Source organism: Diadema antillarum, unplaced genomic scaffold, assembly GCF_040938485.1.
Source record: "Diadema antillarum isolate AM-2024a unplaced genomic scaffold, OU_Dant_1.0 seq00000488_RagTag, whole genome shotgun sequence".
In the NCBI taxonomy this organism is placed as follows: domain Eukaryota; kingdom Metazoa; phylum Echinodermata; class Echinoidea; order Diadematoida; family Diadematidae; genus Diadema; species Diadema antillarum.
Window position 1 is genome coordinate 1,026,465 of NW_027271450.1, and position 14,645 is coordinate 1,041,109.

Sequence of the window (14,645 nt, forward strand, 5' to 3'; positions counted from 1 at the left end):
GCTTGGGACATTACAACAAATCATTTTCTTCCATGTAAATGAATACGTAGTTTCTAAAGTGTACATGTTCAATGCACTAGAAACAAAGTGAGAAGCCAATGTTTATTACATACTGAAACAATCTGCACAGCTGCCTTAAACACAGGCAGCATACGTTACTTGACATTACAACACAATTTCGCTTTCCTAGTCCGTTATCAAATATCTATAGAATCTAAAATATTTCCAGACTTAACCCGTACAGACTGATTTTGCTACAATACGCATTTCCCATAGACACCTGCCCGAGTATACTTGGGACTCGTCCTCAACGGGTTAATATGACCTTTGTCAGAATGCATACAAGCATTCACACATATTAGACTAACAAACATGTACAAAGACATTCTGATTATTCTATTAGCCTAACATTAATAACTGCTCAACTTCTGGCTAAATGGTTTCCAAATAGTATACAATTTTCATTTTTTAACATTAGTTCCTGTACTGCAAAGTTCACAGTGGCCTCATTATTGTCTTTGATGCTGCTACAATGTAATTCTGAACACACACCTCTGCTTAAAAAGTACTCACTCTGCCATTGGCTGATGAGATGACTGGATCACAGAAGACAAAAATCACACAATTAGAATATTCTGAGGGGTTGTTATAAATCATCTGCTATTTGAGGCTACATAAACCATTATATACACACTAACTATTAGCCTACATGTCATAACTAATGCACACAAAGAAAGAAGTCTGTGGTTTGCGGTTGTTTCCCACATAAAGAGTTGCAATCGCAAGTTACTTCTATACATGGCTAGATATTGATTTATGATTATTGGTAGTATCAAAGGGTGCGTTCGAGTGCTCTATAAAGTGAACCAAAGTGAACCGAACCAAAGCGTACCATACTGAACTGTGCCAGTTTTATGAGCATTCAAACACTTTGTTGAAAAAGCGTACCTCACAATTAATTTTTAGAAAAGGTCACACATTTTTGTTGCAAGAATGTCATTCACCTGGTGCTTGAACTACTTACAGCTGTCCTGAACAAAGAGAATGATGTCTTTGCATTGTGACGTATGTGCATAATACGCACATGCTTTACAAGGAACTTTTGGTACGCTTTGGTACGCTTTTGGAGCACATCGGGAAGTGGTCCACTTTTGGCTCGGTACAGTATGGTACGGTACGCTTTAGGAGCGTTCGAGCGCTCCTCTGGCGCTGGTACGGTACAGTACAGTTCACTTTACAAGAGCGCTCGAACGCACCCCATTGTTGCAGTAAACTGCAATTACTGCAACTCTATAGATGGCTCACATTAAATAGTAAGTATGCTGTGATCACACAACATGCAGTCTCAATGAGAGCTTGATTGCCAATACTTATGGACCTTATACACAATTCTCTTACCTCCACTGACAAGCTTGCAAAAATACAACAAATTGATGGCACTTCGCAGTGCTCACTCTCAAAAGCCATGAGAGGGAATCAAGACATCTTCACTCTCAACAGACGATATAAATATTTCATATTTTACTTTCTCCCTCATTCTCCTTATGACAGGCTGCACGTACAGGGTGGTTGACATGCTAAGGGTTTTCTGCTTCAAACATGGATGAAACTAAAACTGACAATGCATCATAATGTTAATGTTGACATGCTAACCACCCTTGAAGACCTGGGCGCATGGGAATACATACCATAGAGTGGGGAGGCTGGCCTGGCTCGGACATATTCGAGAATGATAATAATGAATTGTGTACAGCTTTATCACTGATGTGATGATCTCTATGTAAGTACACACACAGCCAAAGAATCTTGACTGGAGTCAGCCATTACCGATGAGCGTGTGCTTTGATGCAGATATTCGCTGACCATTACTAATACTATTTGTGGTTTTTCAACAATATGAATCCCCAACGATATGAATTTCAACTCATGAATCCCCTCCTACTTGTTTGTTAATGCTTGACCATGACCACAGATTCCTTCTATTGAGTAATGGGTTACTTTTTCAAAGTAAGAGTGTAAACACACACACACAGACAGACACGGACACACACAAATAGGGAAAAGATGTGATGAAGACAGATCTCCATCAACCGTAACGAATTCACATAAGCGCTGTTAAAGCCCTGTGTGTCTGAAATTTTGTCATCCAATAGGGTTGTACGCACAGAATGAACAAAAAATAAATACACTACCAGTGCCACCACCAGAGGTATTTACACCTTCCGGTGACTTAAATGCCATGACAGAAATTCTGATTGTATTTGCACATTTACAAGACATGTAAAGAGCAGTCAAATAATAAAGCTGTTTACCTCTCTATAACACCAAAAAATATATTTCCAATGTATTTTTAGCTTTGCCGTCTCTCTAGAATCTCTTTGGCAGTCCTACACCACACAGACAGCATGGGGCACTAGTCATCATCCTCGTATTTACGCAGCCGCATCCTCAGTTCCTTGATCTGATCATTCTTCTTGGACAGCATTGACTTCAGGTTTTTGTAAGCCCCAGTTTGACTGAACTTCTTTTCAAGCTCCTGACAGGCACATGACAAACAAAGTTAAGAAAAGGGTTAAAGTTGTACATGAGGAGAAGCATGCAATTACAAAATCTCTAGACAAATCAGACAGGATGGTTTTCGGTGATTCCTTCTGAGAGTGACCTTTGAGCTGCGATATCATTATGTTAAACAATAAGCTACTGTTTCTCTTTATGGGGGGGGGGGGGAAGGTGAAGTCTTGTTGATTTGATATAATGACAGTCAAATTTCAAATGTAATACATCAATGCTTAATATCGAAATGTGAAATGGTGGTGGAAGGTACAATTACTTCTTGAGTTGACAATGATACTTGACTATCAATTACAATAATCATCATGTATATCTTCATATGCTGTTTAACTCAAAAAGACAAGTCCTAGATAAAGAAAGCAGAGAAATACAATGCAACTTTGCAAGAGTGGGATTTACACAAAACAATACCATGAATTTGATACTTACTGCACAATTTGACGACACAACACTGCAAACAGGTATGTAAGCATGTATTTTAAACAGGAATTGTTTGTTCTTGATATCAACGATGACTGGTCATAATAATAAAAAATATAATAATGGCAATGAATAATCAATATATATTTTCCTCTTAATTTCAACCTTCAGTTTCGTCGGGTGCCCATGCATTGGCCGTTAACGCAATACAAACTGTATTGCATTAACGGCCAATGCACGGGCACCCGACGGTTTGAAGTAAATGCAGAAATCAAACAGAGAGTCCATTAATAAGAACTGTTTTGACAGTTCAATCTTTACATATACCAGAAAGAATAGTAAATTGTGATGACAGAATGAGAATGACATCTGGAATAGAAATACCTTTTCTTTCATTTCTAGTTGCTCCTGGATCTCCAGTAACCTATGCTTGGATGATATCAGGTCCCCTTCTAGTGCATCAGCTCTATCTGCACTCAGCTTCAGATTCTGTGAGGAGGATTTACGTACATCATTTTTTGTTTTTGTTTTTTAAGAATCAAAATTAGTGATTTCTCTCCTTGCCATGAAGATGATATACATTGCATTTGTGTATTAACAGGAGGCAATATTTCAGCATTTTTTTCAATTTTGCAACTATCAATTGATTTGCAAAATTTGAACAAAAAAAAAAAGTAGTGATATATGGCCGATACAGTATTCAGTCTATAAACTTGTCTCCACAATCCATTAGTTACCTCCTCAATATTCTCACTGAAATGTATCAATTGGTGTCACCAGAATAAAACAAAAACCAAAACAAAGACAAGAGTATGAATTTGCACTGAATTTTGCACATCATTACTGCTTGAAGCGTGAATTTCAGGAACCGACTGGATAATATCCATCCCAAAAAATAACAAAAAATAAAAACAAAAATTATAACTGGGATTTGCCATAAACAAATATTTCAAACACAAATATTTCAAACACCATGTACTTATTAAGCTATTGACACTTCACTAATCCCTACTGGCGACCTTACATTTTAATACATCCAAAAAAAGAGAGCATTACATTACAACAGGTTCTCTTTGCTACCCTTAGATGTCAAAATTCATACACTATGCTAAACTAAGTGTTATTCTGAATCACATCTCCGTACCAAACTTACCTTTTCCATTTCAGACCTGACAGAAGCCATTTTATTCTCCATCTCGTCCATGTTAGCCCCACCAGTTGGGAGTTTTCTATTCTTAGCATCCCCTAACTCCTCTTGAGTTCGCCTAAGGTCAGCCTCCAGCTTGCTCCTGTCCTGCAGGGCCCCTGAAGCCTGTCGACATGGACACAGACATTCTTGCATTACACTACACTTTACAGAGTATCTGCTTGTGCTGCAATTACACCATGTTCCTGGAGGCCATGGCAGTCACATTTCAGACCACCGTGGACGTACCGGGATGGATGTGAGACAATGGGGTGAGATGGGATAGGTTAACTTGACATGACGTGATTGCCGTGGATGCCGTGTCAGATTTTTAAACTGTCAAAAAATTTACCAAGGCAGTCCCAGTGCTAATGAGGAACCTTGTAGGCCTTAATAAAACGGGGTAAACACAACCAAACACGACGCCACGTAGTAGGCCATAACAAAACTTGGAGGGGGTCCGTAGTGGGACGCGATGGAAAATATTGATGATCTAGCCTGACCAGCCTCTGTGAGAACAGCACCTGATAGCTATGTATTCACTGGAGCAAGGACTGGAACAATCGAGACTAGTATACTGCAGCGGGAAAACAGGAGAATGTCTCATCTACCGACGACACACTGCGTTTTGGGCAAATGGGGCTGCTGTGGCTGCCGGGAACATGGTGTAAACACAGCATTACATCTGGACTCCATTTCACAGAAAGTTGTTATGGCAGCAGCTCTTCCCGCAAATGGCAAGTGTCATGGTTATGACAAGGATCCTGCTTCCAGATTGATTGCTGCTACAAGAAGTCGCTATACTTGAATTGAATTGAAATTGAATTGTAAAGGTGTTTTATTCATCAATATCCATTGCAGCCCAGAGGCTGAATTACAGACATTGTTAACAAAGGAGCATGAATACATTAAAAATACACACAAGATACAGCGTAGCAATGAAAAAAAAATGCATAGAACAAAAATCAATCTTATTCATCTTAACCATTGCACAATGAGATCAACCTATAATACAAAACAAAAAACAAATATTACAATTACAATATCTAATATCACTATTCTCAATTATTATTAAAAATAGATTGAGTTTATGTTAATTATGTATGCTGGTCACTTATACTTATTGATACTGATGTTGTTATACAGCTCAAATCAACACATTTTACACAGCAAAAATAATCAGTTTCATTAAAAAATGTACTATTTTCTCACAATCTTCTCTTCCTAAACATTAACTCTCATATCAAAATATATTCAATCTACACACAGCAAATTACATCCAGCAAGAATCACCATGGCAATGTCTGTTATAAAATGAGACCCTGTATTATGATATATACAGGGATGGTGCAGCTAACCAGAAAGCTCTCTGGAGCAAAAATGTCTGTAAATTCAAGCGGCATCAGCATATACACTTGAAGCTGCAGACATTTTTGCACACTAGAGCACAGATTAAAAATTGTATTTCATAAGTTTCTGTAAAATTTAAATTTGACACATCATAGTGCCAATGAATAAATCAGAACATTACGTAACTCATGTCGCACAAAAAGGCAACCTTTGACAAACTTGATGCCAGCTTCTTGAGCATGGATGACCTAACACACCCCTATGCTTAGATTTAGCTGTTTACACACATGCCCTCTCAGTGCTCTTCTTTGACAAGACTTAGGTATGTACAAGATGCTACAATCTTTTGGAATGATTATGATGCAGTGTAAAAGTTTGACAGCCTAACCTCATTTTCTGCTAATACAAAGTAAAAGTTGGCAAGCCCTACAGAGTACTAGGGGTGTACAGACAAGGAACTGACTTTAATTTGCCTTTATAATCATCATGCATTTTACATAACACCCAGGTTTATCACTTTTACCTGGGTGTGGCCTACTTCAATCATACATAATATAATGGCACACCCATGCAATGCTGAACAACTATGAATTTGGCACACAATATGCTAATTTCAGTTTACTGACAGAATTTGTTAACAAACTTCTTGGATATTTACCTTTGATTCAATTTGTGTGAGCCGCTCTTTGAGTTTGTTATTCTCCTCATTCAGCCGTTCAATCTCATTCTGTAGCAGCTGGACTCCACCTGCCTCCATGGGGTCCAGGCGTTTCAGTTCAAAGGTTGGCTTGGAGGAAGACTGATTGAGGATGGCAAAAAGACATTGAGAAATACTAGATGATAACATCATGCAGAAAAGGAATAACAAATGACAACAGTCATCTATCAATCAAATAATAATTACACAACAGTAATACTCCTAATGTATCATACCATACATAATTACAGTACAATGCATATCACATGAAAGTAAATTGCAGTGTTCATATATATAGTTTGTTTAATTCTGAATATTTTGCCCTCTCCATCCCCCCGTTTCCTTCCAGTTCCCTTTGTGACTGTCATTACATACTGGTAGCTACAGGTCATGGTAATTACATACGGTTTTACCTTCTTCTTTTTTTTTTTGCCCCTGGCGGACCTGTTAACCATGTCACAATCTACTTTTTTCTTCTCCTTTGTTTTAGTCTGTACATTTTGTTTTGTTTCTTCCCTCTGTTGAATTGAAAGTGCTTGGTGACTTCCTATGCAGAAACATTTGAAATGCCGAACAAATAATATTAGTGTTCTTTAAAACAAAACAGCACAGAGCAAGAAACTAAGTTAAGTGAGCTTTGTGCTGGACAACTCACGATTCATCTGATATGAAGTGTTGTCAAACTATGGGAGAAGGAAGAAGGTCACAGAAATTAGAAGCTAAATTTACAAAATTGTTGAGCTTTGCAGTGCATTGACAGCAAAACCCTAACTAACTGATGACATTCAAAATCATCTCATGATAAGTTCCTTTATATCTTATTGAAACAAATCCTGATGTATGAATGCCCAGAGCAAAGATAACTTGGCAGATGCAATCCTGTCATACATATGATACTGAATTTAGATGTGAAATAATTTGCTTTAAAGATTTGAAATGAACTTACAGCAGATCCTGAGAACTGCCTCTCTTCAAACTTGGCAATCATTTCAATCAGCTCCCTGCAGAAAATGGAGAGAATGAGGTTAAAAAATAGATACAATGAGACCCTAAAATTAGAGAATAGAGGAGTTTACTATATACATGTACATGTATTTCATGAAAACTGCTACTATTTTCTTCAAATTAATTGTGTGCAGTGTCATCATACATTGCAATAGCTTTGCAAGTAGTGCTAACTGCACACTATCTAAGGGGCCAAATGTAAAATCATCACATCTAGTAAGTTGGATACTTTGCTACAATGATGACGATTTGCATTGTCAATGGTAGATATTATCATCATGACTAAATGGTGGCTGCTGAAGTGCTGCAATTTCAATTCCTACATCGAAATTAATACCATTCATGCCATAGACCATCATCTCCTGGTCTGGAAGTGAGATGCACAAGGGTACATCATCCTCTAGTCCGAAGAACTCAGACTGCCCACAAGTAGCCAGCGGTTTAATGACCATGACATTCATTTCTAATCCCTACGTCTATGTGTGGCTATCACTCGATATATAACTGGATGTTGACATTCTGACTGTCTAAACTTGTTAACATAGACCCAACAATGAGATGCACTCTCTCAGGTCACACATCTACTGGTGATAAACCCCAAAAAGGGCATGGTAGGGGCAGGGCACCTGTTCTCCAGTTCTGAGATGTCAGCCTGGAGCTTGAGATGCCACTTCTCTGCCTGTTGGAAGAGTTGCCTCAGGAGGAGCACATTGGTGTGGGAGGTGTTGATGAGCTCCGATTCGACCTCCCCTCGGACCACTGCCTCCAGCCCGTCCAGTAGGTCGGTCACTTCATCCACGGTGAAGGTCTCATCTGTTAGTCTACATTGGGATGCGTTGGAATTCATTTATGTTCACAAGAATTCAGCAGACAATTACAACATTCTGCACTCTTTTAACTATTAACTACATTCACAGTCAACCCTATTCTTCAAAGCATGCAGCTCTCTCCAATCTGGGTGCACAAGATGAGGGGCATTTTTAGGTATGTGCAACTTCAGAGTAGCCTCCAGCTTCTAAATTAACGTGACAGTGTGGAGCTGGCTGACGCATGCATGAAATATCTGACGATACACATGTTGGGATAACACTCAGTGAATCAATACAAATCCTAGGTGTAAGGGGCTCTTAGTTATGTTGCATGCTTTCTACACCATGATCATTCCGGTGTCATATAACTGTTTCACTATCGAAGAAAATACCTACCAGTAATCTTAACATATATATCTTTTTTAATATTTGTACGGAGAAGATAATTACATCTCTTTTCCTAGATGAATGTGATTTTAGTGCTACCGTTGAAGGGATAGAAGGCGGACATCACTGAAGCGTCTTACCTGCTGTCTTTTACATCCTCAAAGCATGCCTCCACACTGCGCAGGTTCTGTATACGTTTGTAGTTGGCAAACCTCATGTAATTTACCACAGTGGTGTGGTGATGCTCATTCAGACCCAGCTCACCTGCCTGTGATACAATAGCAAACAAGATTTCACATATCATATACAGTGTATACAGTAATTTATATTATTTAGGTACCGGTATCATCGAAATTTGGGAGTATACAGCGTACAAAATTACATTTCATTCTACATCATTAACTTTTTCTTTCCCCTTCACCCACCTTTCCCAACCTTTAAAGGTGGCACATATCACACATGTAGGAGAGTGGATCGTATCACCGGGTGCTTTTTTTTCATGGCTCTGAACTCCATGCTCAGAGGATAAAATTTCGGCCAAAAATAGCACCAGTTATTCACAAAGTCCTGAAAATTACGAATTCTACAAAATCATGAAAATTATTCACTCCGATTTTTTTTTATAATTCTGGACACAATTTTCGTAATGGAATAGGCCCTAATCAATGTCTTTCGCACATTGTCCTTGCACCAGAATCACAATTCATACCCACAACTCACCTTATACATTCTTACCGAGCAGGCAACAAAGAAAAAACTGGCAAATGGGGCTCAAATTTCATATTTTACAGTAAAATGTCAAACTTGACGTTTTTTGACCAGTTCACGCGATAAAACCTTGTGATAAATCAACATCTTCTTCTAAATCTGAGGTGAAATGTGAATTTCTTAGCATTTTTACGTCACATTTTTGTGTTTTGGTCCATACAACAGTCAACACTCTGTGAGGCTAATCCACAAAGTCCCGTGCGTAATGAATACGTCTAGAGGCTTCTATCATTAGTATGCAAAAATGTGCACGTCTGGAATTTTTGAATACCAAGGTCCATACTGTCCAGTAGAGCATGTCATCATTTCAGCTTCTATAGACCTCTAGTCTGTGTTTATGGTTTAGAATTTCTAGTCTTACGACTTAGAGTCTCATAAGTACCGGTAGAATCTATATTACGGATTCGTTTTGTTTTATTGAAATTTAGAATAGATAATACCTAGGATCTATAACCCAAACTAGACCCCTAAATAACAAGGAAAAGTAGAAATTACGCGGTGCGTAATATATGTCCCCGCCGGAAGTAGCATTTTGTAACAAAATGTGCAATATAGGTAAAAAATCAAGGTCAAAGGTCAAAGAAGTCAAAGGTCAAAATTCTGTGTAGAAGTTTTGAAGCCCTCACCTAGTGCCATCACATAAAGCAAATGGAATCGAAATTGGGTTAGAAATGGCGAAGGAGTAGCATTTTGTAGCCAATGTACAATATAGGTCAAAAATCAAGGTCAAAGGTCAAAGAAGACAAAGGTCGAAATTCTGTGTAGAAGTTTTGAAGCCCTCACCTAGTGCTATCACATAAAGCAAACGGAATCGAAATCGGGTTAGAAATGGCGAAGGAGTAGCATTTTGTAGCAAAATGCACAATATAGGTCAAAAATCAAGGTCAAAGGTCAAAGAAGTCAAAGGTCAAAATTCTGTGTAGAAGTTTTGAAGCCCTCAACTAGTGCCATCATATAAAGCAAACGGAATCGAAATCGGGTTAGAAATGGCGAAGGAGTAGCATTTTGTAGCAAAATGTACAATATAGGTCAAAAATCAAGGTCAAAGGTCAAAGAAGTCAAAGGTCAAAATTCTGTGTAGAAGTTCTGAAGCCCTCACCTAGTGCCATCACATAAAGCAAACGGAATCGAAATCGGGTTAGAAATGGCGAAGGAGTAGCGTTTTGAAGCAAAATGTACAATATAGGTCAAAGGTCAAGGTCAAAGGTCACGACTGAAATTCTGTGTAGAAGTTTCAAAGCTCCCATGTAGTGCTATCATATAAAGCAAACAGAATCAAAATTGGCTCATAAATGACAGAGAAGTAGCAAATTGAAGATTTTGATCACACACGGACGCACACACGGACGCACACACGGACGGACGGACGGACGGACGGACGGACGGACGGACGGACGGACGGACACACGGACACACACACGTACGGAGCCCGTTTCATAGTCCCCTGCTCGAACTCGTTCGGCGGGGACAATTAACAATACATAAAACCTAGTGAAGAAGGCGCCTTTTAAATACTAGATACTCTAGACCTACTTTGTCTTTGTTAGTCGATTTATTAATATTATTTCATTGTCATTGCGAATGTCACTGACAATGAACAGAAATAAATTTAGAAATAGAAATTGAATTGAATTATGGAATCTGCAGACTTCTGCATGCACGCAGAATGCAGTACAGTCAAAACGGGTAGGTACAAAACGCCTATCACTACACAGTTGCTAGTTGTGTGGCTAGCCAGCTGTAACGTTTAGGGTCTAGACTCGACTCTACCTAACTACAGTTGTATACACAGCCCTGTCTCACTAACCAGTTCCATGAATTCGCATAATAATTTGTTGTTTTCCATCTTGCTAGATGGGCTCCTGTAGATGCATCCCACCAGAAGCTTGTCACTTCCTGTGAGTTGGATAGTACACCAAATGTTTTCTGTGTAGTTCAAGTCAAACAAAATTTCTTGAGCTTTGAGATTTGTACTGACGTAAATCGCTAGGCCTCGGTGCTTATTTTCCTTGTCTGTATTTGTAAATACATCATATCCTTCAACTTTAATCAGTTCATGCGATACATTAAGGGTGCCCGATTTCGGGATAACTTCACATATCATAATTACTTCTGGGTTGTGTTCTCCACAAGTACTTGCAGTTCATCCATTTTGTTTATAAGAGAGTCTGCATTTGTATATAATACCTTGAATTTGTTCTGATGATTGTGCTCGACACATGTAAGCTCTAGTCCTCCCATGGGTCCTCCATTATTATGGCCGAGCCATTGGGTCTTTGGAGACCCGCCTACTGCTCCAAATACTCCATCTACTTGAATGTCATTATCATCGTCTATGTAGTGTGGCTTATGTAGAGCTGAATCCTGAGTGCTTTCCGGCAAAAAGCTCAATTTTAGGTGCCAATTTTTGGGGTGCCTACAGCAAAGTTCAAGGCCAGGCCAGTGCCCAGGTCAGGGTACTCCCGGCCGTTCAACCAGGCATGCGTACTTCATAGCTTACAGGCAAGTTGCACGCGACTGACAAGGTTACACAGAGGTCATGCAACCCAAAGGAATCAGGAATAGTGGAGAAGCCTGAATAATGGATACACTTCAGAAAACTCTTTCTAGGTTATCACCTTTCAGCAAAGATAAAAATCCTAGCATTCAGGATGGGAATGTAAATGATTCTGAATTTGATGATGACACCTCATCAGAAGTTGTATTGAAAGAGCCTACAACAAGCCATCACCCGGATGTTAATAAAGGGCCTGAACGTACGCATGCATCTAAACGTACCGGAACCAAGAAACAAGCCAGTCCTAAAGCAAAACGAACTGTAACCTTTGCCGACTCAAGCAACCATGGCCGCGATCAGGAGAAAAGAAAGGACTTAGGTCGTGCACGTGGTAAGAAGGGATCAAGCAAAAAGGACATATATATCTGTGAGTACTGTAACGAAGAGGGCATGACCCATATGATTGAGTGTGAAGCATGCGAGAGGTGGTCGTGCCTGGATTGTCACCATGTGACACTAGACATGTATCATTTCTTCACTGACGATAAGAACAGAGCCCACTGGTTCTGCAGAGATTCAATTGCAATTGAAGCAGCAAAAATCAGAATAAGTAGCAAAAATGTAACAAAAAACCTGTAACAATGTAGAAAGTGAAATGAAGGAAACCGTAGAGAAGATACTGAAAAATGCACAGGAAACAATGAAAGAGATGGTGAATGATGGAGTTAAAAAGCTCAGAAAATCTTATGCTAATGTGTGTAGAGATCAAGCTGAAGTGGATGCTAAGGTCAAAGGAGGATTACCAAACCCTGCAATTACTGTACTACAACGACCTAAGCCCAAGGGAAAAGCAAACAGCACAACTGATACTGATAGAGACAGTTCTGATGAAGGTAACTTGGACTCGAAATATGAAGTCGGGAATGTTGTGACTATGACTACAATGGAGGAGATCATGGACAGAGAAAAGAGAAAGAATAATGTTGTTTTCTACAACATACCTGAGTCCCAACAAGAACAACTGCACGACAGGGTTGCGGAAGACAAGAAAGCAGTCCTAGACATCACCAAAAATGGCCTTAAAGTACACAACATCCAAATAGTTAAAGCCATTCGCCTTGGAAGTAAACGGCAGAGTAAGACGTCAAAACCCAGAGCCCTTCTGATCCATTTGGAGAGCCCACACATGAAAAGCGAAGTACTGTCTGCATCTAGGAGGCTGCGACAAACAGACAAATGGAAGGACACATACATATCCCCTGATATGACAAGACAACAAAGGGAGGAAAGCTGGAAATTAAGACAAGAACTCAAGCAGAGGAGAGAAAACGGGGAACAGGACCTTATGATACGTCAGGGAAAAATTGTGACAAGATGGAGGAAAAATCAGCCAAAGAAGGTGAAGGGCAACAGAGACAAAGGAAAGCCAAGTGAAGCGAATCTTGAACAGCTTAAATGGGAAAGTCTGGAGAGAAGAAATGCTGTTATAAGATGGCTAAGTAATTTCCAGCTTGCTGATTGGTCAAAGCGTACTACGTGATCATTCGCGAAAAGTGTCTATCCCTGCACGCCCGTGGGATTTTCGCGCACCCAAATTGTTTAATGCACGATTATTCAGCACAAGCTGGGATAATCTCGGAGAAAGCCTACTCTGGACCATTTTCCAACGGTAAGTACAATTTCAAAATCTTTGATATTTGATTTATTTCATTATTTCTTTCTCATACAAGGTATATTCACCTCGCATTTGAAATTACTTAACTTAGCCATCTTATAAAAGGAATAACGCATTTTCCCGTCGTTGTTCAGCGATATGCAGTGCACTCAAGGTTTCTTCTTCGCATGCACACTCCACACTCACCTCTGGCTCATGTGGAGTGCGCATGCTCAGAAGAAACCTCTCGTGCACTGCATACCTGGTACTCACTAAACAACTCCGCGGAATGCGTTATTCCTATACAAGCCTCTTCCTCATGAGCAAAAAATTCAGCACAACATGGCAGCCATCAATGCACAGCACTACACATCACCCACGATTGTTAGCAACACACGACAGTACCATCCAAACAAGTTGCTGGCAATTCCTACCAGGACCCAACTCTATCGGAACTCATTTTTTCCACGCACCGCAAGGTGTAACTGCTTGGAATGGGCTTCCTAAAAACGCCCCTGAAGCCACTTCATCTGTTCATTGGAGGCCTTCAAGGGAGCTCTTCCACTCAGCATCTAGACTGAGGAACTGGATTTTTACTCGAACCATTTTTAATGCACCAACAAGCATGAACTGCAAATGAGCACCGAAGTTCAACTCCTTGGCACTACATCCCGACTTATGGATCCTGCTGAGTATCTTCGTAGAAGTAGATTACAATGCCTCCAGTCGGTACAGCCCTGTCGGTGTACATCGACAGGGCCGGGCTGTGTATAGACTCTAACGTTCGACTCTACCGAGACTATAGTATGTAGAGCCTAGAGAGGGCATCCGGCAGGCAGGGCAGGGCAAACCACGGCACCCACCGGCAGCACAAGCAGCTAGCACTAGCACTATTTAGCAGGGAAGAAGAAGGGCATAGAAGAAGGTCGTCAACACATGGGTGAAACGTCACACAAAATCAACATCATAACAACTAAACGTATCTATTTTAGCATACAAAAAAAAATAGACAACGATAGCAACATGATACCTACCATTATGTCTGAAAATAAGCCTAGATCAGATTCGATGGTGTACAGGAATGATTAGAACGATTAGCTCCCCGGAGCACAGTTTACGCAGAGGCCTGGTAACGAATGTTGACCTCTAGGGTCAATCATAAATCTAAATGGAAGTAATGCCAGTAATTTTGGTTTTGAGACTTAAAATTCAAAGGATTTTTCACGCTAAAATAATTGTGAAAATTTTTTATTTATTTTTATAAAATTAGAAAATGCATTGGTAAGGAGTGATACTGGTCT

At 39.7% G+C, this 14,645-nt stretch overlaps 1 protein-coding gene across 1 annotated transcript; it reads right to left on the reverse strand.

Moving 5' to 3' along the window:
- Positions 1-863: 863 nt before the first annotated feature.
- LOC139733719 (leucine zipper transcription factor-like protein 1) lies at positions 864-14,407 on the reverse strand. The gene is made up of 8 exons (XM_071644531.1): positions 14,379-14,407; positions 8,566-8,693; positions 7,856-8,050; positions 7,171-7,225; positions 6,186-6,326; positions 4,145-4,303; positions 3,376-3,480; positions 864-2,536 (listed from the first exon to the last, which is right to left on the reverse strand). The coding sequence occupies exons 1-8, from the start codon at positions 14,379-14,381 to the stop codon at positions 2,414-2,416; spliced, it is 909 nt and encodes a 302-aa protein (XP_071500632.1). The 5' UTR covers positions 14,382-14,407; the 3' UTR covers positions 864-2,413.
- Between the last annotated feature and the right edge of the window lie 238 nt (positions 14,408-14,645).